This window comes from Mastomys coucha, unplaced genomic scaffold (assembly GCF_008632895.1).
Source record: "Mastomys coucha isolate ucsf_1 unplaced genomic scaffold, UCSF_Mcou_1 pScaffold2, whole genome shotgun sequence".
Classification (NCBI taxonomy): Eukaryota; Metazoa; Chordata; class Mammalia; order Rodentia; family Muridae; genus Mastomys; species Mastomys coucha.
Genome location: NW_022196902.1, coordinates 5,249,666 through 5,277,161, shown reverse-complemented (window position 1 = coordinate 5,277,161; position 27,496 = coordinate 5,249,666). Strand labels below are relative to the sequence as shown.

The window sequence follows — 27,496 nt, the reverse complement described above, 5'->3', positions numbered from 1 at the left end:
CTCGGGGCGCACAGGAGGGGAAGGAGGCTCGTGCCTAGGGTCCCAGCAATCCGCAGCGTGGCGACTCCAGTCCGAACGGGAAGCTGCGCGCCCAACCGAGGGCGTCCCCGGGCGGGGCCCTGGTCCCCAGCTGTGCAGCCTCAGCGCGGCGGAGGCGGAGCCAGCAGCGCCAGATGCGGCTGGGGTGGCACAAGGCTCGGATCCCGGCTGAGAAGCTCAGCCCCGGCCAGCAAGAAGAGGAGGGGGCAGAGCCACGGGGACACGAGCACTCGGTGTCCTCCCGGCGTCTTGACGCTGGATCGGCGCCCCGCAGGATCACGGTTCGTTTTGTCACGGGAGTCTGCTTGGCTTTCTAATTCTTTCGGCATCGGGGACCAGGGTTCGGGGTTGGCTGGAGTGGCGGACCGCGCAAGCAGGGATGCTGGGCGGCAGCAGGTGGGTTTGGGGTGTGGTTCCCTCTGCAGTCTTCTAGGTACCTTCAGAACGCGGCTTTGGGTTTCTCACCTAGAGCCGACAACTTTTAAATGTTTGAGAATATAATGCTTCATCAGAAGTGCTTCAGAAATGCCTAAAGTAGAATGACCCTGAAGCTACCTGAAGCAACTTTTGTTTTGAAGTTTTGATGTTTTACTTAATGGAGGCGGTTTCTTCAGTTTGGTCGCCTCTTTCTTAAACACATCAGAATGGACACTTCTCCACTTGAACTTGACAGGATGACTCAGGAGCCAGGAAATACGGGAACATTGATACTGCGTTGAAACAGCTCCCACGGAAGATTTGGGGGAGTTTGTTTTAGGAGAGCGATCTGATGGTTTTGCTTAGAGAACCACACCGCGGAATTCTGTTGGCTTCTTTGGCTCTGCGCACACCAGCTGAGACCCGCGTTTTACTTCCTGTGACTCTCTCACACTTATTAGAGCCATTTCTCAGCAGAGGGAGGAGCTGTTGTTTCTACACGGGTATCCACCAATGAGTCACAAGTCTACTATAATTGCAACGCTTTGTTAATACGCTTTTGAAAAGTGAAGTTGGATTCCCGTACTTAGAATAAGACCGGAGATGAGTCTGGTGCTGTCAAACTGGGGCAGGTGGTGCTGTCAAACTGGGACAGGCGGCCTAGGAAGTAACTATTCAAGTTTTCAGTTTCCTAGAGCGCCTGATGGGACAACATGCCAGCTAGGGTCACTAGGCTGATCAGAGATAACCCTTAAAATCATGTGCTTTCCCACAGAAGCTGAAGAGAAAATTGATTTCATTATCCAATAACCGTCTGGCTGTTGTTTTCACTGGTTGGTAGAAACTGGACATTTAATGGCATGATTGTAAGTTACTCTGAAATTTAAAATATTTCAGAAAGTTTATTTTTACCAAATTAGTGCCTTTAAAAAAAAAAAACATATAGAAGCTTTTGAAGAAAGTAAATGGTTGCTGGAGCCAGACATTAAGATGCTGAGTCTCGATGTGACTGGATAATGGCTCTTAGAAACAGATTTCCCTATCTAGACGCCAGGAATAACTGCGGATCCTGGCTGAGCTGAGGTCAGCCCTAGACAGCAGTTGCAAGGTTCTGGTCTGTTCCAGCCTTTTCATCAAGTTCCATGTATACAATCATGGACACAATGCTATCCTGGCAGCCAGGGCCTTAGCTGAACAGATTTTCCTGGAAATCCAACATCCTGAGATGGGTGCTGTGGGAAATTTACACCCAAAGAAGGTGCCTCAATGTGGGGGTCAGAATGTCCTGGATCACTGCTGGGATAGCAAGGGGAGATTTGGGTTTTCATCGTCTGCTTGTCTTGGTTGGCAGCCTAGTATTCAATATGAATGTGATTTAAAAAGCATATTAGTGGGAGAGGGTAGGGTGGCAAGCATGGGGAAGGGGGAGGCAATGAGGGTTCATTGTTGTTGTTTTTGTTTGTTTGTTTGTTTGTTTTTTGGAGGGGAAACTGGGAAAGGAGAAACCATATGACATGTAAATAAAGAAAATAACAAAAAAAAGCATATTAGTATGTGTATATGCATATGATTTAAAAGCCTGTTAGTGAGGGATGGCTTTTAAAGTGTTTGAATTAACCATGTTTCATATTTCTTAGTAGCTGTGTAAAGGCAAGCCCAGTCTGTTATCATCCCTGGGCAGTTGTGGGCACTCTTTTATGTGTCTTTTAAGCAACAGAGTGACTTATGAATGATTAACAGCTTTCTGCTCACCAGTTGATACAATAGTTGCTCCCCATCTGAGGACTGGCTTTACTCCCATGATTTTTGTTACCCAAGCTCTGAAATAGAAAGTTCCAGCAATAGTTTTTTTTGTTTGTTTGTTTGTTTTATTTTTGTTTTTCGAGACAGGGTTTCTCTGTGTAGTCCTGGCTGCCCTGGAACTCACTCTGTAGACCAGGCTGGCCTTGAACTCAGAAATCCGCCTGCCTCTGCCTCCCAAGTGCTAGGATTAAAGGCGTGCGCCACCACCGCCCGGCAAGTTCCAGCAATAGTAGTGGTATATTTTGATTTATTTTATTTGAGACATGGTCTCACTGTATAGCCCTGGCTGACCTAGAATTCACTACACAGACCAGGCTGGTCTAGAATTCTCAAATATCTATCTGCCTGCTTCTACCTCCTGAGAACTCATATTAAAGGTGTGTGCCACCACCCTTGGCAGTAAGATACTCTGAGAGAGGAAATACATCCACACCAAATTAATTACAACCATATTGTTGTAACTGTTCCACTACTAATTCTTGTCAATTTCTTACTGTGAATAATTTATAAATGTAAACTTTATCTTAAATATGTGTGAATAATTTATAAATGTAAACTTTATCTTAAATATGTGTGCACGGGGAGTAGCCTAACCAGGTGCCAGGCGTTCACCAGAGTCTCCTGGACTGGATCCCGGAGGATTAAGGAGGACTTAATTTCCCAGTTCTCTGAGGTGGCCAACTGGTAAAGGGCATCTGTTCAACTTGACATAGTTTTCATCTGTACCTTTCATCTCTCCTTCCGCAGCCTCAGAGTCACATTTTCTAGAGGAAAGAAAAGATAAAGTGTGTTATTCAGCATTGCATTCCTTGGCTTTGGCACGGGTCTGACTCGTGGTTAGTGGAAAGAAACATTTATTAAACAGTGAACCTGATATAGATGAGGATTGTCCAGGAGCTTGGAAGGGTAGGTGACCAGCAGAAGGAGCAGCAGTACCAAGGGCAGAAACGGCATTCTGTGGTCAGGAAACTCCAGCCTGTTCCTGGGGGTGGGGGGATAGCATGGGGGGGGCGGAAAACATAAGGGCAGAAAGATAGGCCCACATGCCGTGGATGCTCCAGGACTTTATTCTGTGGAGGCCTCAGAGAAAACAAACAGCATGAGAGACAGGTTTAAAACAAAGCAGAAGCAAAGGAGGCAGCTCAGACTGTAAAGTGCTTGCCACACAAACACAAAGACTTGCATTTGATTCCCCAGCATCCATGTAAAAGGTAGGCCCAACAGCTGTCCCCTGTAATCTAAGCACTGGGTAAGTGAAGACGACATCCTGGGACTTGTTGACCTTCTAGTCTAGCTGGATCAGTGCGTCCCAGATTCTGTGAGAGGGCTTAGGCACCAATGTCAACCCCACAGGCATGCCAGCACACGTGTACCTGCACATACATGAAGATGTGCACACATACACATGAATAAACTGAAGCGCTCACACCCTTAGAAGATTATGGTACTGCTGAGATGAGTACATGAATGAGGCTTGAGTTGGTGGGGAACGGGCATGGAAGTGAAAGGGAGAGCTGAGAGAGCTGATTTTGTATAACACCCAGAATCCAGCTGCCTGCCCATTGGGAAATGGGTTATGAGCAAGGGGAAGAAGAGAAAAGATGGTACCTGTATTTCTGGTTAGTGACTGGGATAGGAACATCCCACCCAATGGAAGACTTGGTATAAGCTAAAGGATAATGAGATGCTCACCCGCTACTTGGCATAGGATCAGCTCTTGGTAAAAAATTTTGACCAAATCATAACTAAGATTTTATGCTGGTTACTTTTTGGGAACTTGACACAAACTAGAGTCTCCTGGGAAGAGGGAGCCTCAGTTGAGCAAGTTCCTCCATCTGATTGGCCAGAGGTCATATCCGTGGGATGTTTTATAGATTAATGATTGATATGAAAGGGCCAGTCCACTGTAGGCAGTGCTATCCCTCGGTAGGTGGGTGGCCTTGGGGGTTATATTTTAAAAGCAACCTGAGCAAGGGATGGAGAACAAGCCAGTAAGGAATATTCCTTCATGGTCTCTGCATCAGTTCCTGCTTCCAGGTTCCCGCCTCAATCTCTTGTCTACCCATCTACAACTGTGTGTGTGTGTGTGTGTGTGAGAGAGAGAGAGAGAGAGAGAGAGAGAGAGAGACAGAGAGAGAGAGACAGAGAGAGAGAGACAGAGAGAGAGAGACAGAGACAGAGAAAGAGAGAGACAGAGAGAGACAGACAGATAGAGACAGAGACAAACAGAGAGACAAAGAGACAGAGAGAAAGGGATGGATGGACAGGTAGGTAGGTAGATAGATAGATAGATAGATAGATTGATTGATAGGTAGACAGACAGACAGATAGATAATTGGGAATGGGATGGGTTTTTGAAGCCTCAAAGCAAATCCCAGTTGGCTCATGCCTCATCACCACCTGATTCAACCTGTGACTTAGTACATATAAGCCAAATAAACCCTTTCCTCTGCTAAATTGGTTTTGTTTAGTATTTTAGCATAGCATCAGGAAACAAACTAGGGCTGATGTATTGAGTGCTTATGTGGACAGGAATTATTCTAGGCTCAGCAAATAGATTAAGTCCTTTATTCCTCATTGGAATCCTGTGATTAGCTTCCCAACTATTTTACGGAAGGTTAATGATTAACTGCATTGGAAATTGATCCCAAGCACCTGGCTCCACAGTTGGCATTATTCAACTTTTCTACATTATGATACACTTTCTGAAGGAATAAATGAATGAATAACATTTAAGACTTTGTACTAAACACAAGCTGCAATCATTTTTTAATCACAATTCTTTTCTGAACAGGAATAGTTCCAGTCATAATATGATCACTTCATGACCCCTATTTTACTCTGTAGCATCTTTCTCCTGCTTTTCCTCCAAGAAATATGTGATACATCTTGGAATACAGCTGAGGTTATCATAAGTTGCTCAAGTGAATGAGAAATTCACTTGAATGAGAATTGCTTCCATAGGTTTTTATTTTTGAATACTTGGTCCCCAGTTGATGGAACTGTTTGGGAAGGATCAGAAGGTGTGAGTTTATTAGAGAAGTGTCACTGATGTTGGGTTTGAGGTTTCAAAAGCCCATGCCATTCTTAATTAGTGTTCTCTCTCTGCTCCTCCCCACCTCTTTCTCATGGTTGTAGACCAAATGTAAGCTCTCAGCTATCTCTCCAGCACCATGGCTCCCTCCCTCCTGCCATGTTGCCCACCATGATGATAATGGACTAAATATCTTGTGAAGATTCAGGGCATCTAAAGATGCTCAGAGTTTTTGGCCCATGGACCTGTTTCTTAAGTGCTGAATGTTCAGCCTTACCTGTTTCTTCAATGTGTTTGGTCAGTAGAAAGACTGGCCACAGGCCCAGGTACTAATCAGCCAGTTATGGGTAAATACTGAAAGCATCACTAGCAAATGAAGTCTGGGACATAAAATCTCCAAATCTCCCATTCTAATCTTGCGATCTGCCTTCTGATGCCTATGTCATCTTGATTTGACTCTGAACAGCTACTTTCCTTTCTCCAACTTCCAGATCTTAAGCAGTGAAGCTGACTCTGCTGTATCCATTTCCTCTTGGCATTAGCTGGACCAACGACTCAGTTCCTTTCTGCTGAGATCCTGCTTTGTACTGTGGACATTTGAGTAGATTCCATTGGTCCTAAAAATAAAAAATCCTCACAAAAATACTCTGCCCCCATCCCCCCCCCTGGCCAAGTCTATACCATTCTCATTGTTTGGTAATTTGATCTGATGTAACTTGGGTTAACACTGGATTTTTTCAGCATGGTCTTGACCATCTTGATGTTGGACCCTTCAAAAATGTTAACATTGGGTTAATATTGTCCTCAAATTTAACCAAGTTCACCAAGTGTAATGCTCTAAACTGATTAGATCTATAAAACTTGATACCTTTCCATATTTTCTTCCTGGGTGAATTAAATGTTTCCATCCTTCAGATTATTAGGAAAGTGATAGTTGCCTGTTGCATGAGGATAGCACGGAGCCTTCTCAGACAATACAACCCGCATTGTCTCTTGGTTTGAATTCCTATAACCGCCTGTGGTTCATTAAGTACTCCTCTCTATAGAAAGTGAAAGGTTTGGGTTACTACTTCATGTGGGTTCAGCTTGCTTCCTTAATTCTGCTGGGAGTTCCACGAGAATGGGCAACTGTTACAGTTGGCTTTGGTGGGCTCCCTCAAAGCCTTCTTCCCATTCTAGGCGTTCTGTGATTTTTGCTGATAACAAAGCCATCTATCAGAGTAAGCATTTGTGGTCCACTCTCTGAGCCTATAGGTCTTGGACACTGCTGTATGTCACTCAAAATCTTTATAAGACATACTAAGTGGTAACTTTCAGTGTGGGTTGTTTGGGGGACTGGAACTCTCTAGTTGAGACAATGAGATGCCTAGCTTTAACTGAGCGTATTTTCCTTTTCAGTGGATATGAAGAGAGTTCAGATACAAATATTTCTTTTTGTGTCCTGGACTGTTCTACTCCTCTCTGTGTTCAAAGATGCTAAGCAATATTCTCTGCAGAACTTAGTGGTTAATAATGTGAATTCCAGCTTTTGGAATAGTGGAGGGAACAGGGCATGTCCTAGCTTCAGGCTCAGCATTTAAATTGCAACAAACCTGCCTCTCCTCTTAGCTTTACTCCTCACTGACTACTCAGACTTCTGGGCTACTGGACAAGATCTGATTTGGGATGAAGTAGGACTGTTCATGAGATGATGTCCATAACATGACTACATTGCCCGCCTCCTACCCTATTTCTTTACTACGTCACAAACTATGTGAAACAATGTCTTCATGTGGCTATTTCATGGCTCTTTATTACCTACAGGGTCCTTTCAGATGGGAGAAGAGCCTGGCAGAGCAGTGATAACAAGTAGTATTATTGCTGTCATCACTGTTTGAAAAGCCTCAAACAGTCCAGTGAATCTCCCTGTGTGGCCTGTAGAGTATAAACATCAGAATTACCTAGTATATCTCAAAACTGGGGAGGGCCTAAGAAGGAGGAGGATGGAGAAGATAGAAAAGAGAAGGAGAGAGGGAAAAGGAGAGGTGGGAGGAAGAAAGAAAAGGAGGAAGGGAGAGAGGAAGGGAGAGAGGAAGGGAGGTTCTGATTCGGTTTCTTCCCATCTCAGATGGAGATACGCCAAATTCATTGAAAGCTGTGCATGAAGGAAGGTCAGCTTATAGGAATCAGCATCTTCTAGGCTAGGAAGACGTTCCAGGAAGTGTTATGCAGAGAAAATGCGAGGTGCTGTCTATAATCCTTAGTGATTGTCTAAAAGCATGCAAGAGATAGCTTGGGAAGGCAGATTAAACATTCATAGGTGCAGGAAACACATCATTTGACTCACAGAAATGGGCAATAATTTTTCTTGGAAAGGGAAAGCACTTGAGAGGATATTGATTTTGAATCAGCTCTTTGCAGGAAACATTAGACATCTGCAGAGAAGCCTGGTAAATGAGGCCTTTTGCTGTTTTGTTCATTCCTGAGGAGCCTGGCAGGTGTCATTGCTGTGCCCTCTGCACATGCTTCAGGCCTCTGCTCAGGTTATCTCTGTCTCAGTTTCCCCTAACAAGATATCTCTTGTAGGCCACTTGGGGTTCCCTCAGACCTTGTGTTCTCTAAAAAGATTTCCCTTTCTCAGAGTTTCACAGTCTCTTCTGGGCACTGCATACTTCTCATTTATTACCAATGTGAGGGCAAGGACTGTCTCTTTTACCTGTGCCCAAGATGTGTGACTCACAAACATGACTGAAAAGCACCGTTCTAGTGGGCACACCTTTTGAAAAATATTTATCAAGGTTTCCACGTTAGATACTTCAGAGCACATTACAAACATAGACTTAGGCACAGCCCCCAGACCCATGGAAGTTACCGGCAGGCAGAACCCAAACAGAAAGAGACAGTGGTGTCGCAAACCTGTCACCAGGGGAATGTGGTGAGGATTGGGAAAGAGGAGGAAGTTCGGGGTGTGTCAGTTCACAGACCCAGTCTGAGGTCAGAGAAAATGTCACATTTTCAAGAAAACCAACTCACACCAAAGTCAAATCTGGGAGGGTGGCTTTTGTTACAAGGGGTCCTTTTCAGAAAAGGAAAGTCTTTCGCTGTATGTAGATCAAAGTTGAGATCCTCCACATGGGCATGTAGGCATACAAATGTACATACATCTGTACTTGTGTGTACGTGCAAGCATTTGCATTTACGTATGTGTGTATGTCTGAGTGTGTGTTTGTGAATGTGTGTGTATGAATGTGTGTATGAGTGAATATGTGGGTGTGTATGCATGTGCATGTATATGTATGTGCATACATGTGTATTTATGTATGTATATATGACTATCTGTGTGTATATATGTGTATCTGTATGTGAATGTGTGTGCATGCATATGTGGTTTTGTATGTGCATGTGTGTATGCATATGCACTTATGTATATGTATGCATGTATATGTGTGCATGTGAGTGTATGTATGTGTGAGTGTATGTGTGTGTGCATGCATATGTGTTTATGGATGTGTATGAATGCATATGCATTTATGTGTGTGCATGCCTGTGTATGTGTTTATGCATGCCCGTGTATGTGTGTGCACGCCTGTGTATGTGTGTATGCATGCCTGTTTATATGTGTGTGTTCATGTGTGTGTGCATGGCTGTGTATGTGTGTGCATGCCTGTGTATATGTCTGTGCATATATGTACATGCCTGTGTATGTGTGTGCATGTGTGTGCATGCTTGTGTGTGTGCATGCCTGTGTATGTGTGTGTATATGTGTGTGCACATACCTGTGTGTGCATGTATGTACATACCTGTGTATGTGTGTGCGTGTGTGTGCATGCCTGTGTATGTGTGTGTGCGTGTGTGTGTGCATGCCTGTGTATGTGTGTGTGCATGCCTGTGTGTGTGTGCATGCCTGTGTATGTGTGTGTGTGCATGTGTGTGTGCATGCCTGTGCATGTGTGTATATGTTGTGTGCACACATATGTGCACAGGCATGTTGGGAGGGTGATGCTGCTAAAGAAAGAAGACAGTGACTTCTTCATTTGCAGAGTGAAAGCGACAGGAAGCAACAGAGAAGGAAGTTTCTGCATGTTTCATGCAAACTGCTGTTGCTAGAAGTTGGTCTTAATATCCAATGTGTACCATACAGTGGCAAAAATCAAAAACAAACAAAATCCTAAACATTTTGAGCTCTGAAATTCATGAATCTGTAGACTTTCTAAATTTAATTTTAAGTGTATAAAACTGGCAAGATGGCTCAGTGGGTAAGGGCATTTGTCACCAGACCTCACGACCTGAGTTTCCAACTCAGGGCCACATAGTGATGAAAACTAATATCCACAATATGTATGCACACACATTCAAAGGATAGACACATGCGGGGCTTGGAGAGACAGCACCACAGTTAAAAGCACTTGCTGCTCCTGCCCAGACTTGGTTTCCAGCACCACACGAGCACTCACAGCATGATCGTCTGTAATTCCAGTTCCAGGGAAGCTGACACCCTCTTCTGCATCCCCCAGGCAGCAAGCATGCATGCTATCCACATACACACAGGCAGCCAAACACTTTGCACATGAAATACAAATAAATAAATCCTTAAGTAAATAAATCTAATAGATATAGCTTTTAAAATATTCTTTTAGAGTTACTATTATCAACTAAGAGGTTGTTGGGCTTGACTTAAGAGAATTGCCCTTGAGGTTTTGTCCTAAATGGCCCCAGGGGTGATGCACAGTTGCTGGGAGCTGTATCTATCCTGACCTCTTCTCTGTGAACTTGGCTTCCAAGCAGGGGAGAGAGGTTGCAATTCCTGTGTCGCAACTGATAGTCTCCACCCAGCTTAGCCGCTCAAGCTGGGTCCTTCCTTTTTCTTTTATTCTGGCCAGTTTTTTTAAAAGATTTATTTTATTTATTTTTTATGTATATAAATACACTGTAGCTGGACAGATGGCCATGAGCCATCATGTGTGTGGCTGCTGGGAATTGAACTCAGGACCTCTGCTGGCCCCGCTTGCTCCGGCCCTGCTCGCTCACTGTAATACACTGTAGCTGTGTTCAGACACACCAGAAAAGAGCATCAGATCTCATTACAGGTGGCTGTGAGCCACCATGTGATTGCTGGGATCTGAACTCAGGACCTTCGGAAAAGCAGTCAGTGCTCTTACCCGCTGAGCCATCTCGCCAGCCCCTCTGGCCAATTCTTTATCTTTAAATTGCCAGTCGTCTCATATCAGTTACATGCTTGTGGCTGTAACAAAATAGTAAGCTCAAAGGCAACTTAAGGAAGAGAGAATACATTTGGGCTGCCTTAGAGTTCTTGGGGGTTATAGCCCATGATGGTAGGGACGTATGGTGGGTGGAATGGGAAGCTAAGAATTTACATCTTGAATCTTGATCACACAACACGGAGAGTAAATTAGTAGTGTGTGGGACTTTCTACTCTCAAAACCTACCCCCAGTGACATACTTCCCCAGTAAGGATCTACTCCTCAAGCCTCCCCAACAGTGCTACCAGCTAAGGACTGGGTGTTCAAATGCTCAAGACTATGAGGGACATTTCTCACTCAAACCACCACACACTATTAGGATTATTTTGACAGGCGGTGGTGGCACATGCCTTTAATCCCAGCACTTGGGAGGCAGAGGCAGGTGGATTTCTGAGTTCAAGGCCAGCCTGGTCTACAGAGTGAGTTCCAGGACAGCCACTGCTACACAGAGAAACCCTGTCTCGAAAAACCAAAAAGAATTATTTTGAATGATAAATCATATTTGTGTAATTGTATGGTTCCCTGTGACATTTGATATACATATGTAATGTGTGTGATTAAACTGAACTAACAATATGCCCAGCATTTTGTTTGCCTACCTTTATGTTGATCTTAAATTCCAAGTTTAATCTCTTCTTTTTATGTTTACTCTCTTCATTTATTTCATGTGTGTGCATTCACACACAAAACTCTGAGTATGCAGAGGCCAGAAGTAGCCATCACATCTTTTATTTATTCTTTGCCACAGTTTTCAACGTGGGACTGTTTCATACATAAATGTAATACATTTTTCATTTCCAAAGAAAAATTTGGGTGATAAGATTTGTTCCTTAAGGAATCAAAGTATAAGCATGTCAACTTGTCTATAAAGGTTAACAGATGGCACTAGGAATGTCCTGGTTAGTCAACATCCTTTTTGGTATTGGGTCAGGCAATTTCTTGAACTTTGAGTGCTGTGAGCATCTTTGTCTCTGATTCACTGATGATTTCCTGTCTCTATTCCACCGCTATTATTCTCAGCGTAAACACCCTGAGTACCATCCAGGTCTTGTATTCTTGTTATTTCTCTCATTTTTGGCTAAGATGCTAACTAGTATCTCATTATTCGTTTTCTTTTCTTTTTTTTTTAAAAAAAATATGGAATGCTTCACAAATTTGCGTGTCATCCTTGCACAGGGGCCATGCTAATCTTCTCTGTATCGTTCCAATTTTAGTATATGTGCTGCCGAAGCAAGCACTCGTTACTCGTTTTCTGTTGCGTGGAGATCTCCAGTTTTACATCGTACGCTTGGTTTTCTTTTCTGCTGTGACTCCTTCAGACCATTATCCTTATTCTAAAGGACAGATAAAGATTTATGCATCTCCTACAAGAGTTTCTCTTATTGATTTTGCATCTCTAAATCTATAATTTCTCTATAATATTAGAGGGTTTATGGTAAAGGTTACAGAGAATTCAGGTTTTGCCAGCCAACAACGACAGCCTGACTCATTTAAATTCCTCTTACCATTTTCCTGATTGGTGTGTGTTTACTTACCATTGATTGTATGTAATTGTATGTAATGATTCTCGGCGTTTTACTCATATCCATTTGTCTGTGTTTTTATATTACAAGGTGTTATTCTCTTTGTTATTGTTGTATGAGAGAGTCATGTCAGTCAGGGCTTCCTCTGTTCCTTACTACCATGTTTTCATTTTATTAAAAAACTAACCATTCATTAGTTGAGATTTATTTTAGTGCTTTTCACATGTGTGTGCACATGCACATGGAAGCCAGAGATCAGCGACTTGCTGTGGGGTCACTCCTTGGGGTCTCTCAACTGTCCTGGATTAGGTTAGGTGGTCTGGCCAGCAACCCCCAGGTCTCCCTGTCTCCTCTTCACCTGGGCTGGGATACCAGGGCAGGGCTTCTGCCACCAGGCTGACTTTTTATGTGGGTTTTGGGAACTGAACTTAAGTCCTCATGCTTGTACTCTGCTGATTGACTGAGCCATCACCCAGCCCTTTGACAATTATTTTAGGCTCTTTTTCTCCCCCCCCCTTCCCCATGTCAGGGTTTCACTGTGGAGGTAGAACTTGAATTCACCGGAGTCCTGCCTCAGCCTCCCCGGTGCAGAGAGCACGTGTGTGTATACCACAGCTGGCTCAGGGTCATTTTCCTTTTCAGAATTTTAAATTTAAAGCCTTGTAGGAAGTTTGGGTTTATTTAAATCAAAAACTTACTATGTGAAGAGTTTCTTCACATACTAGAAAACCACTCTACCATTGAACTATACCCCTAAAGCCTTTTTACATTCTGTTTTGGGATAGGGTCTCACTAACTTGCCAATCTGGGCCTGAGTTCAATCTTTAGTTCAGGCAGGCATTGAACTTAGGATTCTCTTACCATAGCCACTCCCTCTTTTAATGGATGAGATTATAGGCCTTCCTTTTTTACCCAGTTCTCTCTCCTTTCCTTCCTTTTCTACTTTTTCATTTTCATCAAACTTATATATTTGAGGAAAGCCAATTAATTCCATGAAACATATAATAAAAAAAGAAAGTAAAAGAGAAAGAGAGAGAGAGAGAGAGAGAGAGAGAGAAGGAAAGGAAGGCAGACCAAAAACCTCAGTCTTCTTTAGCATTCCTACTAAAGGCAAGCTCGCCCAGCCTCTTGAGGTGTGTACCTTCAATCTCTAAATAGCATATTTGTGTCACAATTTTCTGATTTTTCAGTTTTAGGTATTAACGATGCTTTAGATCATTTGAACCCCTTTCTAGCCATTCCCATTCCCCATTCCCAGTACAGCTCTATCATAACTTAAGCTAAGTCGATATTTGGAAGCAAAACCGTGTATTAGAACATGATTACACTCTGGAACTCAACACATGTCCTGCTTCCTAGATACTCGGTGACTTCTATTCCTTGCCGTTCTATTCTTGCTAGCTTGGTTTTCTTTCTAGTCATGGAATTCCAGTTTTAGACTGTCTAAATCTACTCTCAAGTTGTGAGCCACCCAGAATTCCATTACCTTCGTCTTTCTGAACAAGCCCACAACCTCCTTCCTCTTCTAGAAGATAGATGTTTTTTTCAGGCAAGTCCCCCTAGGCAGTTTAGACAATCCCTCTTTCATGATACTTGGTAAAGTTCTTACTGTACAAGCATGAGGATATGACTTGAGATCCCTAGAACCTACATGGAAAGCCAGGTGTGCCCGCATGGGTCTGTAATCCCTACACTGGAAAGGCAGAGGTAGGGAGATCTCATTGGCTGGCCAGGTAATCTTCCTAAATGACTCCAGGTTTGTCGAGAGACCCTGTTTCAAAAAATAGAAAGTGGCCGGGTGGTGGTGGTGCACGCCTATAATCCCAGCACTTGGGAGGCAGAGGCAGGCAGATTTCTGAGTTCGAGGCCAGTCTGATCTACAGAGTGAGTTCCAGGACAGCCAGGGCTACAAAAAGAAACCCTGTCTTGGAAAAACCAAAAAAAACAAAAAACAAAAAAATAGAAAGTGATCAAGGAAGCTATTCAGTTTCCGCCATTGGCTTCCACACATGGGCATATGCATTCATATACAAATATGCATATAGATGTGTGACACCCCCCTCATTACAATAAATAGTAGAAGAATAGAAGTGAAAGCTAACCCAGGGACTTTATAAACACTAAGTCATGAGGTTACCAGGCCTCAGACTAGACCTCGTGATCCTTTCTTAGTCTCTGAAACGTGCCGAACCAGAGTAACTAACCACCTTGAGATTCTCGAACACAAAAGCACATGAGAACATTCTCTTCCTTCTGGAATTTTCTTTCCTTTTCCAGGTTTCCCTCACCATTTTATTTAGCTTCACGTATGTAAGACTTTGGATGGGGGAACTTACCCAGTGGCTTTCTCTGTGATGCTGTGGGATGTCCCTGTCCGGAAGAAACCTCATAGAGCCCTCTGTTCCACCAGAGAAATGCTCTCCACTTTACAGCGACAGGGTCATTGCTTCTAAATGTGTGTGCTGAGTGTTCATGACTTGCTAGGACGGACGGTATCTGGAAGGAGATGTTTTAGATTTTTTTTGTCTTGGGCTATTTTATAGTGATGACATGTATTTAAATAAATGATTAATTTATTTAGATGATGGAAAAATGTTTATATTTTATATCAAATAATTCTGAGTTTTTATGTTTGTACGAAGAGTTAAACAGGAAAAAAAAGAGATTTTTGACTATTAAAAAAGAAGGAAGGAAGGAAAGGAAGGGAGAGAGAGAGAGAGAGAGAGAGAGAGAGAGAGAGAGAGAGAGAGGAGGGGGAGGGAGAAGGGGAGGGAGAGGGAGAGAGGAGAGTTATTTAAAACCTCAGACAGGGCTGGCAGGATGGCTCAGTTAGTAAAGTACTTGCTATGAAGGTTTGGTGACCTGAGTTCAATCCCTGGACTGCTCAAAGGTGGAAGGAAAAAGAACTGACTCCACAAGATGGTCCTCTGACCTCAAGCTATGTGCCACAGCACACATGACCCTGCTACCATTAAAAATGTTTAAACTTGAATAATATAGTAACCCATAATAGATGTTAAGGTCGCTTGTGCCCACAGATGAAATAGAACAGAAGCTGTCAATAGCACCCTGGCAAATGTGCTGTTGACACATGTGGTTACCAGATCTGCATTAGTTATGCAGATGGTAGATGCTGGAGAAGGTAGCTTGCAGGCTCAGAAAGCAGCAGCCTGAGGAACTGCATCCCGTTCTTGGCAATCATCCTGTCTGCCTGCTGGCATGCTGTAAACCTGAGGGATCTCTGGCGAGGGCCAGCGATGCCGGAGGTGGTAAGTAACAGCCAGAGCTGAACCCTTGGCCACTCATACTTTGATATGTAAATGTGGGCTTCTAAGTAGACTCCAGGTTCTGAAGAGAATTATCTTGTTGACGAGTCTGGCCACATCAACTCCTGACAGTTTTTAGAGACTAAGTCAAATTTGGGTTCTCTTAGCATGATGGCATGAAAATCCTCTGCAGTCTTTGCTGACACCGTGCAGTACGTCCAAGCCTGTTAGAAAGTTGCGCTGTGCCTGCTGGCTGCACCTTATTTGGGGTGAGCAGAAAAATAAATAGACCTAAGCTACACTCCAAACTATTCACTTCCACCAAAACTGGCTCTTCAAGTCCTCCTGAGCTCTTATCAGACTGAACCCTGGCCAGAGGTAATATTACCAGGTGTCTGTGTGCTGTCCCAGCTCACAGTTCCTTGCTCTTGTGCAGCGCTGGCAAAGCAGCTCCCTAGCTTCTGCAGAGCATGCAGCGATGGGAAGCAGCTCCCTGGCACCCATGCAACATGGAAGCCATGAAGCAGCTCTTTAAGGCTTACGGTCTCCTCACTGGGACTAACTACAGTTTTCAACAGGAAAGACAGAACCATCCTTTCATTCACTAAAATATGTATCCTTTTTGAAAATCTAAATGTATTTTTATATGAAATTTTAGAAAAAATATGAATAGAATATCACAAATGTGTAGTCAAAATGTATACCTCAAACCATGATCTTTAAGTATTATCGTGATCATTTGCTTATATTTTCATTTCAAATTATAACAAATTTTTTTAAATGCATGAGAATTAGCTTTCCAAAAAGTTGTGACTTTTCTGTGATTCCTGTCAGCTTCCTAATTTGGAATTAAAGAAAAGTACATTGGAGGTGGGGTACAGAACAACCCAAAGAGAGGTGTACCAGTGAGTATTGTGACAATAAAGCACACCCAGATAGCTGTTAGTGTCTCTTATGTCTGAGATAGTAACATGAGTATCTATACAAACTTTCCACAGGTGGGCAGATCTCCCCCGTCCTGTCCTGGCTCTCATTCAGCCACTCTCTTTGTGTGGTCCCCATTCTCCAGAAGGCTAGCTCCAGCTTCCTTACAATGTCCCCAATAGTAAGATGGGGCAAGTCTCCGTGGTATACATACACACACACACACACACACACACACACACACACACAAACTTGCTGAGTCATTTTTGTTGTTGTTTGTATATACAGTGTCAAGGCTGACCACTTCTTCCTCTCCCATAATTCTCTGTCTGGGGAAACTTTCCCCTTTCCATGTTAGCGTGTCTGTTGATTTTACCATTGTTCTGGTCTTGTTTATGAAGCCAGGAGAGACTTTCACAGCAAACACTTTTATTATTTCTTCTAGCTCTAACTTTAATTATTATACTCTATTTCGATGAACAGTCTTTAAACTCTCATCTTGCTCATTGAATGAACCATAAGAGAATGTTAAATCTATGTTTGACAAATGTACTTTAAAAAGGTGGTTTTTATTTTTCTTTTAATGACCTTGAAAGCAGTGAGAAAATATTTCAAGCTTATAATGTTTAAAAGATAAAAGGATACTTTCTTGATGGGCAGTTAATCCTAGCATTCAGGAGGCAGAGAGGCAGGTAGATCTCAGAGTTCGAGGCCAGCCTGGTCTACAGAGAGAAACCCTGTCCCTGGGGGTGGGGTGGATGGACATGGGCTTTCTCCCCATGATATGTCACTTTTTAAAATTGAGAAACGACGGATTACTCCGTGGAGTGAAATGATTACTCATGGGCTTGAGTCAGCCTTTTGGGGAAAGAGCCTTTGTTATCTTTTCAGGGTGTGTTCTTATGGGTGAGCTGGAAAACAAGCGTGAAGCGTCTGTGACACAGTGGAATGTCTTGTTCCCAACCAGATGAATGTGGTGTGGGGGTGGCTGGGCAGGAGGGGTTGCAAGGAGTTGTGCAAGGTCTGGTCAGGGTGATCAAGTGTGTGGTGTGTGGGCAGGGCTGCAAGCTTGCCAGGCAGGGTAGTCTGTGGAGTTGCATCTACCCGAGAAGGGGTGCGACAGCAGTTTCTCCCAGGGTCTCCTCTGGACAGCAAAGGACCTTCTCCTCTGTGGCCTTCATTTCCTTTTATTGTTTAAATTTTGCTATAAAACTGAGGCCCAACAGCTATATATTACAAAACCTGAAATCAGGGCTTGGTTACTATACAAAAGTGATCATTTATACATTCTTGGAGACAAGATGCCTTCTGCTTTATCAATAGCTGGATGCTACATATAGCTCAAGCTCCTGTGTCTAAACATACAGTTAATGTGCATATTAAAAGAGAATCACTAAACTCGCTTCTAGTACGTGAGACCAGAATGAAGTATGGACTACTCCCCTGGTCTCCAATTCACCTCTATAGGAAACCCCTCGTGGTTCAACCTGGCCCTCCCTCTGCTCTGCATTCTGCGTATCTGTGTCTGATTTTTCTCACTTCAGGTCAAAGTATATGAAACGTGCTGTGAAACTAGAAAGGATTTGATGTGTTGGTGTCAGGCAACATGTCCTTGATGCATAAGTTGGTTTTCAAGATATGTCATGGCAAAGTATGATGGTGTGGATGGCTTTTAGGCCTGTCCAGTTTGCTGACCACATTCAGCCAAAGATGGCTATGAATGGAGGTCAAGGAGAAAATTATAAGAGTACTTAAAATATTATGAGTTACTTTTGTTGTTGTTGGTGGTGGTGGTTTTGTTGTTGTTATTTTGTTTATTTATTTGTTCGTTTGTGTTTGTGGTTTTTGTTTTACGACCCAGTCAGTATGCAGCTTTCTGGTGTGAAGTTTGTAGATGGTAACATATCACAGTGCGGAAAGTCTGGATGCCCTGGCACTGGAAACTTACCCCTCACGGTTCATGGACGCTGTCAGTCCAATATTAGGGCTTTGGCGGGTTTGGTGTCCCCACCCCCAACCCCTGCCTCCCAAGTGCTAGGATTAAAGGCGTGTGTGTGCCACCACTGCCCGGCTTTTTTTTTTTTTTTTTTTAGGTTTGGTGGTTTGAATGAGATATTTCACAATGTCTGGGGTGTTTGAATATTCAGTCCCCAGTTTAAGAAGTGTGGCCTTGCTGGAGGAATACTGTCACTAGAGATGGCCTTTGAGGGTTTAAAGACTCATATCATTTTGAATCTGCTTTCTCAGCTTTGTACTCGCTGTTCAAGACATGAGTCCTCAGCTTTCTGCTCCTGCCACCATGCCTGCTGCTTCCCTGCCATAGTCGGCTCCCATCCCTCCGTAACCATAAAGCCAAGTAGTCTATTTCTTCTGTAAGCCTGCTTAGTCAGGGTGTTTTATCACAGCAGTAGAGAAATGACTAATTTAGCAAGGTTTGTTTCTTCTGAGGTCTGTTTCTTTGGCTTACAGATTAACGCTGTCTTTTCTTAGCCTCCCTGTGTGTGTACATAATTTCTCCCTTTGGATTCCTTATCAGCCACACTGAATTAGGATCCATCCCCTAAGACTTCATTTTAACTTTAACTTAGTTACTCCATCACCAGCTCCAAATAGAGATACAGATACATTCTGACACGCTGAAGTCATAACTTTCACATATGAATTTGGGATGAGGTGTGGTAACCCACACGAGATAGTTACTGTCAACCACACTGATTAAGCCAATTCAGAGTTCTAAGTCCTTTTTATTGAGGGCCAGACCAAGAGTGTGCTCAGGACTCTGAAAAGTCTCTTGGTGTCCAAACCCAGACACACGGAGTTTTTAGAGGCCACAACCACAAAGGCCACAGTTTTATCTCCAACTTACATGAGGGTCAGAGTAGCCTGGAAACATTCATTTCTAGCAGAGCATAGTAGCTACTTTAGACAAAACATGCCAATTATTTTTCACCTATCTCTTTTCTAGCAATTTTAGTTTCTTTTCTAGTTATTTTAATTTACTTTAATTATTTTGACTAATAACTCTGGGGCACAACGAGGCTGTGGAAATATCAAATGCATTGCCAAGGCAGATGTGACTGTTGTAGAGAGGGTGTGAGAGCTGAGAACTGTCCAAGCCAGTGGTTCTCAACCCGTGGCTTGCGACTCCCACGTGGATGGCCTAAGACCATCTGGGTATCAGGTATTTGTGTTACAATTCACAACAGTAGCAAAATTACAGGTATTAAGCAACAAAAATAATTTTATGGTCGGGGTCGCCACAATATGAGGAACTGTATTAAAGGGTTGCAGGAGAATATCATCCTGAGTGAGGTAACCCAATCACAAAAGAACAAACACCGTGGCTCTCGTGGCTGTTCCCTGTAGCATCTGGTATTTTAGTTTTGTAGTTACCACCCCCATTCATTGAGCCTGAGTCACGCTTCCTGATAGGAGAGAAACACGTGTGTGGAAGCATGTGTGTGGTGCACTGTGTGATATATTCTCACATGCTCATGTGTGTGTGTGTGTGTGTGTGTGTGTGTGTGCACCTGTGCATGTAGCTGTTGGTACATGTGTATATTCTTGAATGTGCAGGCTTGAAGTTAACATTAGATATCTTCCAAATTTTCTCTCTGCCTTCGTTTTTGAGTGAATGCCCCACTGAATTTGATGCTAAATAAATTATTTGGCTGGCCAGTGAGCTCCAGGGATTCGCCTGTCTCTACTGCCCCAGAGCCTTGACTGCAGATTTGCATCACGGCACCCAGATTTTTAGATGGGTGCTGGGGAATTTGAACTCAGGTCCCGATGCTTGGGTGGCAAACACTTTACCAACTGAGCCATGTCTAGAAAATAGCAAGATTTTCTGGGCCAAATCCAACAGTAGTATCCAGGTCCCCATGTCTTATGTCCTTAGCTAATAGAGTCACACCGTCCTTCATTTTGAATCCTGTTAGATAACTTTTTAATGTACTTCAAGGTGCCCCATGATTGTGAAGCTCAGTGTTCATTTTTAGTGCCCTCTTGTTAGTGTCTGCCTTAGCTGTCCGCCTGAGAGTGAAGTGATTCTAATAAACCCTTACCATTCTTGCTTACGCTATCTTTAGGGCTTCCTGGATTGTTTGTAGACTAGACTGGAGGTGAGTTCTCAACTGATCTTCATTTCATGTGCAGCATCTCTCCATCCTCAGGAGCCACCATCTTTCTCTGGATCTTCATTTCATGTGCAGCCTCTCTCCATCCTCAGAAGCCACCATCTTTCTGGTAGAGGAAGAGGCCCAGAGCTGGCCTTTTTTCTTCACTGTGGTTCCTTGGCTCTTCCAGTCTCTCTTCAGCCTGGGGAGCCATTAAGGTTCTCTAGAACTGTGAGACTTTCATGATCACAAAGCTTCCATGAGAGGAATCTGTGGAATGGGCTACAAATTTGGTTACACGCTAGAATCACTAGGAACTCAGTGTAGGCAGCTGCAGCACAGGACACTCCCCAGGTGACTTCATTGTCTCCATGTAGGTGCCACCATCTCCTTGCTTCTCTATGCGTTCTCACATGAAATTTTATTACTCAACCAAAGAAGGGTTAAGCAATCCTCCTCCTTTCCCTCCTTCCTGCCAATCCTTCTGTTTTGTATTGAGTTCTCAGGACACATCACATGTGTGTGTGAAAGGAAAGTTAGAAGCAGACTTCTGATAGTTATAAACTGTCTCTGAAATTTCCCACCTGACGTCAGGTGAATTCAAATAGGAGTTAACTCAACGACTCTGTGAACGACTTGCCAGTGTTCACGTGCTACTCTTTGCCATCCTGAGACTTGGGTCAGTTGAGCTGTCTGATTTGTCTTTATCAGTTCCTATAGATCTTCTAGGATTTCATGGCACATATCAACCTATTGAATAGAAAGCCTATTTTGGTGTTCTTCTGTGCCCTCCTCTACATCTTGATGAACCCTCGGCAGAGATGTATATTTCTAATATTTCAAAGGCATTCTCAGAATGGAAACCTCTTGGTTGACACACACCTTCCATTGTTGTTTTTCTGCCGCTGACAGGTGGGAGAACTTCTAAGTTGGTAGAACTTACCCATCCAGTCCTGTGCCGTCAGGAAGGTACTGGGGAGGCTCCCTAAAAACATCTGCTTGAAGGTCTGAACATTTCCTCTGCCCTTTTCATTTCTGTACAGAGTAGAGACATGTCCTTTCAAATAATCTTAGGTCTTTCCTGATGGAGGAGGACCTATGGTGTCCAGTTGTTAGATCCCAGAAACAAATGACTCCTTGAATGTTTTTCTGATACCATCTTCTAGGTGCTTTGGACCCTGCTTTGCTCTTCCCACTGAGAATGAGGTGGTCTTCACGCACAGCTCCTTTACAGCTTTGGGGAAGCAGTAGAGAGAATAGAAGCTGTCTACAGGCAGAGTCCTAGAAACCTGGTACGTGTTATCCTTTCCATTTGCCAACAGTTACCTTCCAATCAAAGTGCTTTGCAAGGCTTGGGAAAGATGCAAGGAAAACATCTATCCTCCATTCTTAAGTAGGAGAATAGAATCCACTGAACACTAACTTAAGCAGATGAATGTGGCTCCCACTCTGTGCTAGCCAGCTAGTGTATTTCCTTGGGAAATACAGACTGTCAACCTAATGGTCATGCATGGATAATAACATCTATAATAATTATAAAATCTGTATGAATCTCACCGAATTATGGAAACACATAGCAAAAGCAAGTATTAGCAACGGTTGCCTGTTATCCCACAACTCAAGGAAAAATTGCTACTAACGCTTTGGGGCATCTTGCTGACATCTGATTCAGACAGTTGTGTGGGGCTGCTGCAATTCTTTCTCTCTAGCTATCTTTGCTACCTGAGAGAGCATGCGGGCTCTTCATCTCATTAGATGGCCTTCTAGATGCTGCGGCCATCGTAGCTTTCTGTGCACTGAAGTCATTTCTGGATATCTGCAGAGATACTGTGGTGGTGAAAGTGTACATGCCTGTACACACATCCGTGTGTCTTCTCACGGATCCTTAGAGTAAAGATGTACTTGAGAGGCTTTCCATCCATCTTTCTGAGCTGTCCTCGTAGGCTCCGTGTGTCTTCTCACGGATCCTTAGAGAAGCTTTCTGTCCATCTTTCTGAGCTGTCCTCTGGGAGGCTTCCATCAGTGTTTCCTCTTCTCAGCATTTCCTTTAGAAGTTTCAGAATCCTACCCGTTTGCAAACATACTACCTTTAAATGTTTCCTGCTAACTTGGTGGGAAAAAAAGAAGAAGGGCTGGAGAGATGGCTCGTTGCTTAAGACCATATAAAGCTCTTACAGAGGACCAGTGTTTCGGGGCCCAGCAGCCACACTGTGTGGCTCACAACTGCCTGTAACTCTAGCTCTCGGGGATTGAACTTGACTGGATTCCTCAGACATAAACATATACACAAAATTTTAAATAATAAAGAACTTAAGAAGAAAAAGGAATAAATCATTGATATGTCCTGCATTTTCTGGTTTAATCATACATTTTTATGATTATGCATTTACTGGAGAGAGTTTTGTATATAATGTTTGAGCAGAGCTATTCTTCCCGTTTTAAAAATGATAAATATTTAAGGAGATAGATATATCCAACTTGATTTAAACTTAAAGCAGTATGTACACATACTGAAACATTACTTAGTACCCGTTAGCATCAAATTAATTAAAAATAATCAAAACTATAAGCATCTTAACTCATTATCTGCCTTCTAATTCTCCTGGTCTCTACCCAGTCTGGGTCTTTTTGATACGCAGTCAATTATTCTGCTGGGAGAATGACATTCATTCTCACCAAGAGAGCATGGTATTGATTTTGCTTGCCAAAGAGTAGAAATGGCATTTTAAGCAGGAAATTTTGCCATATTAAAAATTATCATTGGGCTGGTGAGATGGGTAAGAGCACTGACTGCTCTTCTGAAGGTCATGAGTTCAAATCCCAGCAACTACATGGTGGCTCACAACCATCCGTAATGAGATCCAACACCTTCTCCTGGTGCATCTGAAGTCAGCTACAGTGTACTTATGTATAATACTAAATAAATTTTAAAAATTATCATTACAGAATAGAATTTCTACTTAGCTTATGTAAATAGTAATTGTAGCAGCTGGGAGGTCACGGTCAGTGGTCACCATTCTCCATGATCACCAACCCAGAGATCCTCTGTCCGTTGGTGCTGCTGTATTGCATTAATTATTGCAACCTGTAAGAAGATTTTGAGATCATAGCCATTGTAGAGCTTTTGCCACAGACTATGTGGTGGGAACAGGCTCTTTCTAGCCTGAAAGTACCATGTATAAGTACCATGTGTGTATGAGTACCATGTATGAGGGCACACTAGTCCCAATTTCACATTTTCACTTCACTGAAAATTGTGTGCATCTAGAAAACATTATAGTTATTTGTACCAACTTAATGAAAGGGAGCCAAGGGTGCATGGTGAGTAACTGAGACTAAGTTCTATTATTGCTGGAAGACTGCATACGGGTATCATTCAAATGTTTGGTACAAATGATTTTCAATTGTGAAAAATGTTAACAATGCTAACCAGTAGAAGATGCTATCAGGGAAAAGAGGGGGAATCTCAACTATTTTCCCAAATGGGGTTTGCTTGTGTCACCTGCTGTGCTAGAACTCACAGGGTCCAGTCCTCACCTCGTCTCAGCATCCCTAGCTGTTCTGACCACAGCTATGCACCTTCCCACCTGACTTCAGTATCCAAGTTTTGTTTGTAACACCGTACTGGGGTTGCCTTTATTTTGTTGTTATTTTACCTCAAAGCATTTGTTCATGTGCCTGTGTGCTTGTGCCTGCGTGTTTGTGTGTGTGTGTGTGCCAGTGTGTTTGTGTGTGTTGTTCCTGTGTGCTTGTGTGTGTTGTGCCTGTGTGTTTGTGTGTGTATGTGCCTGTGTGCGAGTATGCATCATATGAGTGTATACATGTCTTCCTCAGTCACTCTCTACCGTCTTTTTTTTTTTTTTTTTTTGGAGAGAGACAGTCTATCGCTGAAGCTAGAGCTCCTTGGTTTGGTGAGACTGGCTGGCCAACAAACAGTTGGAGGTTCTCCTGTCTGTGTAATCCAGTTTATAATACAGGTGCTGGGGGATCAGGGTTCTCTGAGCCTTCTCCCCAGCACCTTTACAGCATTTGCTTCATTCATTCATTCATTCATTCATTTATTTACTTATTTATTTTGAGACAGTGTCCCTGGCTAGTATGGAACTCACTATGTAAGCCAGGCTTGCCTCAAGTTTACAAAAATCTGCCAGTCCTTGCCTTTGAATCAAAGTCATGTACCACCATGCTCAGCTCTTGATAAAGGTTTTTTTTCCCCCTTTCATTTTTTGTTTGTTTGTTTGTTTGTTTCATGTGTGTATGTGAGTGAGTGTGTTTATGTGTGTGTGTGTGTCTGTCTGTCTGTCTGTATTTGGGTATGTGCATATGAGTGCAGTTGACCAAGGAGCTCAGAAGAAGGTACTGGACCACCTGGAGTTATGGGCGGTTGTGAGTGCTCACTAAAGCTCCATGATTTCGTTAGACTGGCTGGTCAGTGTAGTAGACATGAGTGCTCAGAACTTAAGAAGGGCCCTCAGCAAAAGCAGCATGTCATCTTAAGTGCCCTAGCCCTACATCATGACATGACACCTTAAAGACACAAATACATAAAGCCAACTTAACATTGTTTGTTTGTTTTTGAGACAGGGTCTCTTTCTGTAGCCCTGGCTGTAAGAGCTCATTGTGTAGGCCAGGCTGCCTCCAACTTACTGACATCTACCAGCCTCTGCCTCTCTAGTACTGAATTAAAGGTTTCACCACCACATAGGCTAAAAGTTTTACTAAGTACAAGAGAGTATGTTTACTAGTGACAACTAGCCACAAAACACATTTAGTGTCTTTCTCTATGCCTTGTTAGCTGTCTTTATTGAAAAGTTTGCAAACCTTTCTAGGTTTTTTTTTCTCCTTGTGTCTGTGTGCCTAATTCATGATGGAGAAACAAAAAACAGATAAAAGAAATTGTTTCCCAAAGCAATATAAAAGTTTAAATTGCTGATTGAATTGGGGGTGCCTGCGATACTGAACTGCAGACGTATAGAGGCTGTGAAACATAACCAAGGGTCTGAGTCACGGTATTTCTTTCCTTCTAAGTGAAATGTCACAGGGCATTTTGCCGCTTTAATGCACGCACGCAAAAGGAATTAAGAGCAAGTTCCTTACTTTGAGCTTCAACCCTGCCGAATGCACAGACCTGACAGTCATTAAAGGATCCTAACGGCTGTTTCTGTTGTAGGCAAAATGAGGGACCGGCTTGCAGAGCTTCAGGAATTGTCCAGGAACTATGACCAGCAATTCCCAGATGGGGATGATGACTTTGACGCTCCACATGAGGACATCGTGTTCGAGACCGACCACATCCTGGAGTCCTTGTACCGGGTCATCCAGGACATCCAGGATGAAAACCAGCTGCTTCTGATCGACGTGAGGCGCCTGGGGAGGCAGAACGTCCGCTTCCTCACGTCCATGCGGCGCCTCAGCAGCATTAAACGCGACACCAACTCCATCGCCAAGGCCATAAAGACCCGGGGCGAAGGCATCCACCAGAAGCTGCGCTCCATGAAGGAGCTGAGCGAACAGGCAGAAGCCCGGCACGGCGCGCACTCGGCGGTGGCACGCATCTCAAACGCACAGTATAGCGCGCTGGCCCGCGCCTTCCAGCAGGCCATGTACGAGTACAACCAGGCCGAGATGAAACAGCGCGACAACTGCAAGATCCGCATCCAGCGGCAGCTGGAGATCATGGGCAAAGACGTGTCGGGCGAGCAGATCGAGGACATGTTCGAGCAGGGCAAGTGGGATGTCTTCTCCGAGAACCTGCTGGCCGACGTGAAGGGCGCGCGGGCGGCGCTCAACGAGATCGAGAGCCGCCACCGCGAGCTCCTGCGCCTGGAGGGTCGCATTCGTGACGTGCATGAGCTCTTCCTGCAGATGGCTGTGCTGGTGGAGAAGCAGGCGGACACGCTGAACGTCATCGAGCTCAACGTGCAGAAGACCCTCGACTACACGGGCGAGGCTAAGGCGCAGGTGCGCAAGGCGGTGCAGTACAAGAAGAAGAACCCCTGCAGGACCATCTGCTGCTTCTGTTGCCCCTGTGTCAACTAGCAGCTGGCTTGGGCCTCCGCTGCACATGCCATGTGGGAAACAGGTCCAGGATGCCCAGCCAAAGGCATCCTGCGCTGGGCCTAGGAAGATGCTCCCAATGCCTTGCAGAATTCAGAGCATAGAGAAAGTAGGGGTTGGGATGCAAGATTTGAAACCCAGTACCTGCCTTCAAGGGATAGTTGTTGGCATCCAGTGGCTCCTTAATGTAGACAGAGTTCCACTGGCGTTGTGTGATGTCATTATAAAATACATAGCAACTCAGCATCACGGGGAGGAACTAATGTCGTTGCTAAGAGGAAGAAGCCAAGAGAACATATGCTAATAGTATGTGCACATTATCAAAAGTTGCCTTCGTTGATCCTCTCTGGAAAGTTCCTTGGTGCTATACGATTTTGAATGAAGTATTCCTAACTTCTGTTCTGTTTCCAGTAACTTTGACCTTGGGTAAACTGGATGCCATTCACTTCTGATTATCTATTTATCTTGTGTTAGTCCGGTGTGAACACCTTCCCTTGGCTTGATCCCCCTACACATTAACCCTCACTGGACACTGGTTCCTTAACTCTAGCCTTTTATAATGTCCACCAGTTTATATATGAATATTTTTTAAGCACCAAATATTGAACAAGCACTCAAGGTGCACTTTGGCCACATTTTATGGATTTTTCACAGATAACATTTATTTAAAATTTATCTTTGTACTTCATTTCAAATGAATATGGGTGTAAATGTAAACTAACCTTCACTCGAATGAGTACATTAATGGCCAATTGGATTGACTTTGCTTTTAGAAATTCTGGATATAAACAACAAGAGCGTTTTTTTGGTGTCAGTGTTTGATGGTCTTGAGTTTATTTCATTCCTGTCTGCACAGTCCAGTTTGAGTCTAACTTTATTTTGAACAACTGTGTGCTATCATTAATAAAGATAAGCGAGGAAGGTTGAAAACTCATGAAACAACTAGAGATACTAAAGCGAGGTTCTTGGAAATGGTAATTTACCTTACTGCGAGCCATTCCTTTCTCCATTAAAGCGGAGAGACTTAAAGTAAAATCTTGTTTTTCAAATAAGTTTATTAAATATGATGTTATAACTA

General features: G+C 43.5%; 1 protein-coding gene and 1 non-coding gene across 4 annotated transcripts; one reads left to right on the top strand and one right to left on the bottom strand.

Moving 5' to 3' along the window:
* On the top strand, nt 1-27,496 carry Stx11 (syntaxin 11). 3 transcript variants are annotated; one of them, XM_031380406.1, is made up of 3 exons: nt 1-320; nt 21,528-21,653; nt 25,532-27,496. In XM_031380406.1, the coding sequence occupies exon 3, from the start codon at nt 25,537-25,539 to the stop codon at nt 26,398-26,400; it is 864 nt and encodes a 287-aa protein (XP_031236266.1). In that variant the 5' UTR covers nt 1-320; nt 21,528-21,653; nt 25,532-25,536; the 3' UTR covers nt 26,401-27,496. The 3 variants fall into 3 exon arrangements, with proteins under 3 accessions (XP_031236266.1, XP_031236264.1, XP_031236265.1); XM_031380404.1 differs by having other exon boundaries at nt 1-435; XM_031380405.1 differs by lacking the exon at nt 21,528-21,653.
* LOC116097945 lies at nt 11,665-11,771 on the bottom strand. Its single transcript, XR_004121611.1, has one exon. It is a non-coding gene; the product is annotated as a U6 spliceosomal RNA (small nuclear RNA).

Excerpts from the sequence above, each read along its gene's own strand:
- Stx11 (XM_031380405.1), top strand. The coding sequence starts at position 25,537 with ATGAGGGACCGGCTTGCAGAGCTTCAGGAATTGTCCAGGAACTATGAC.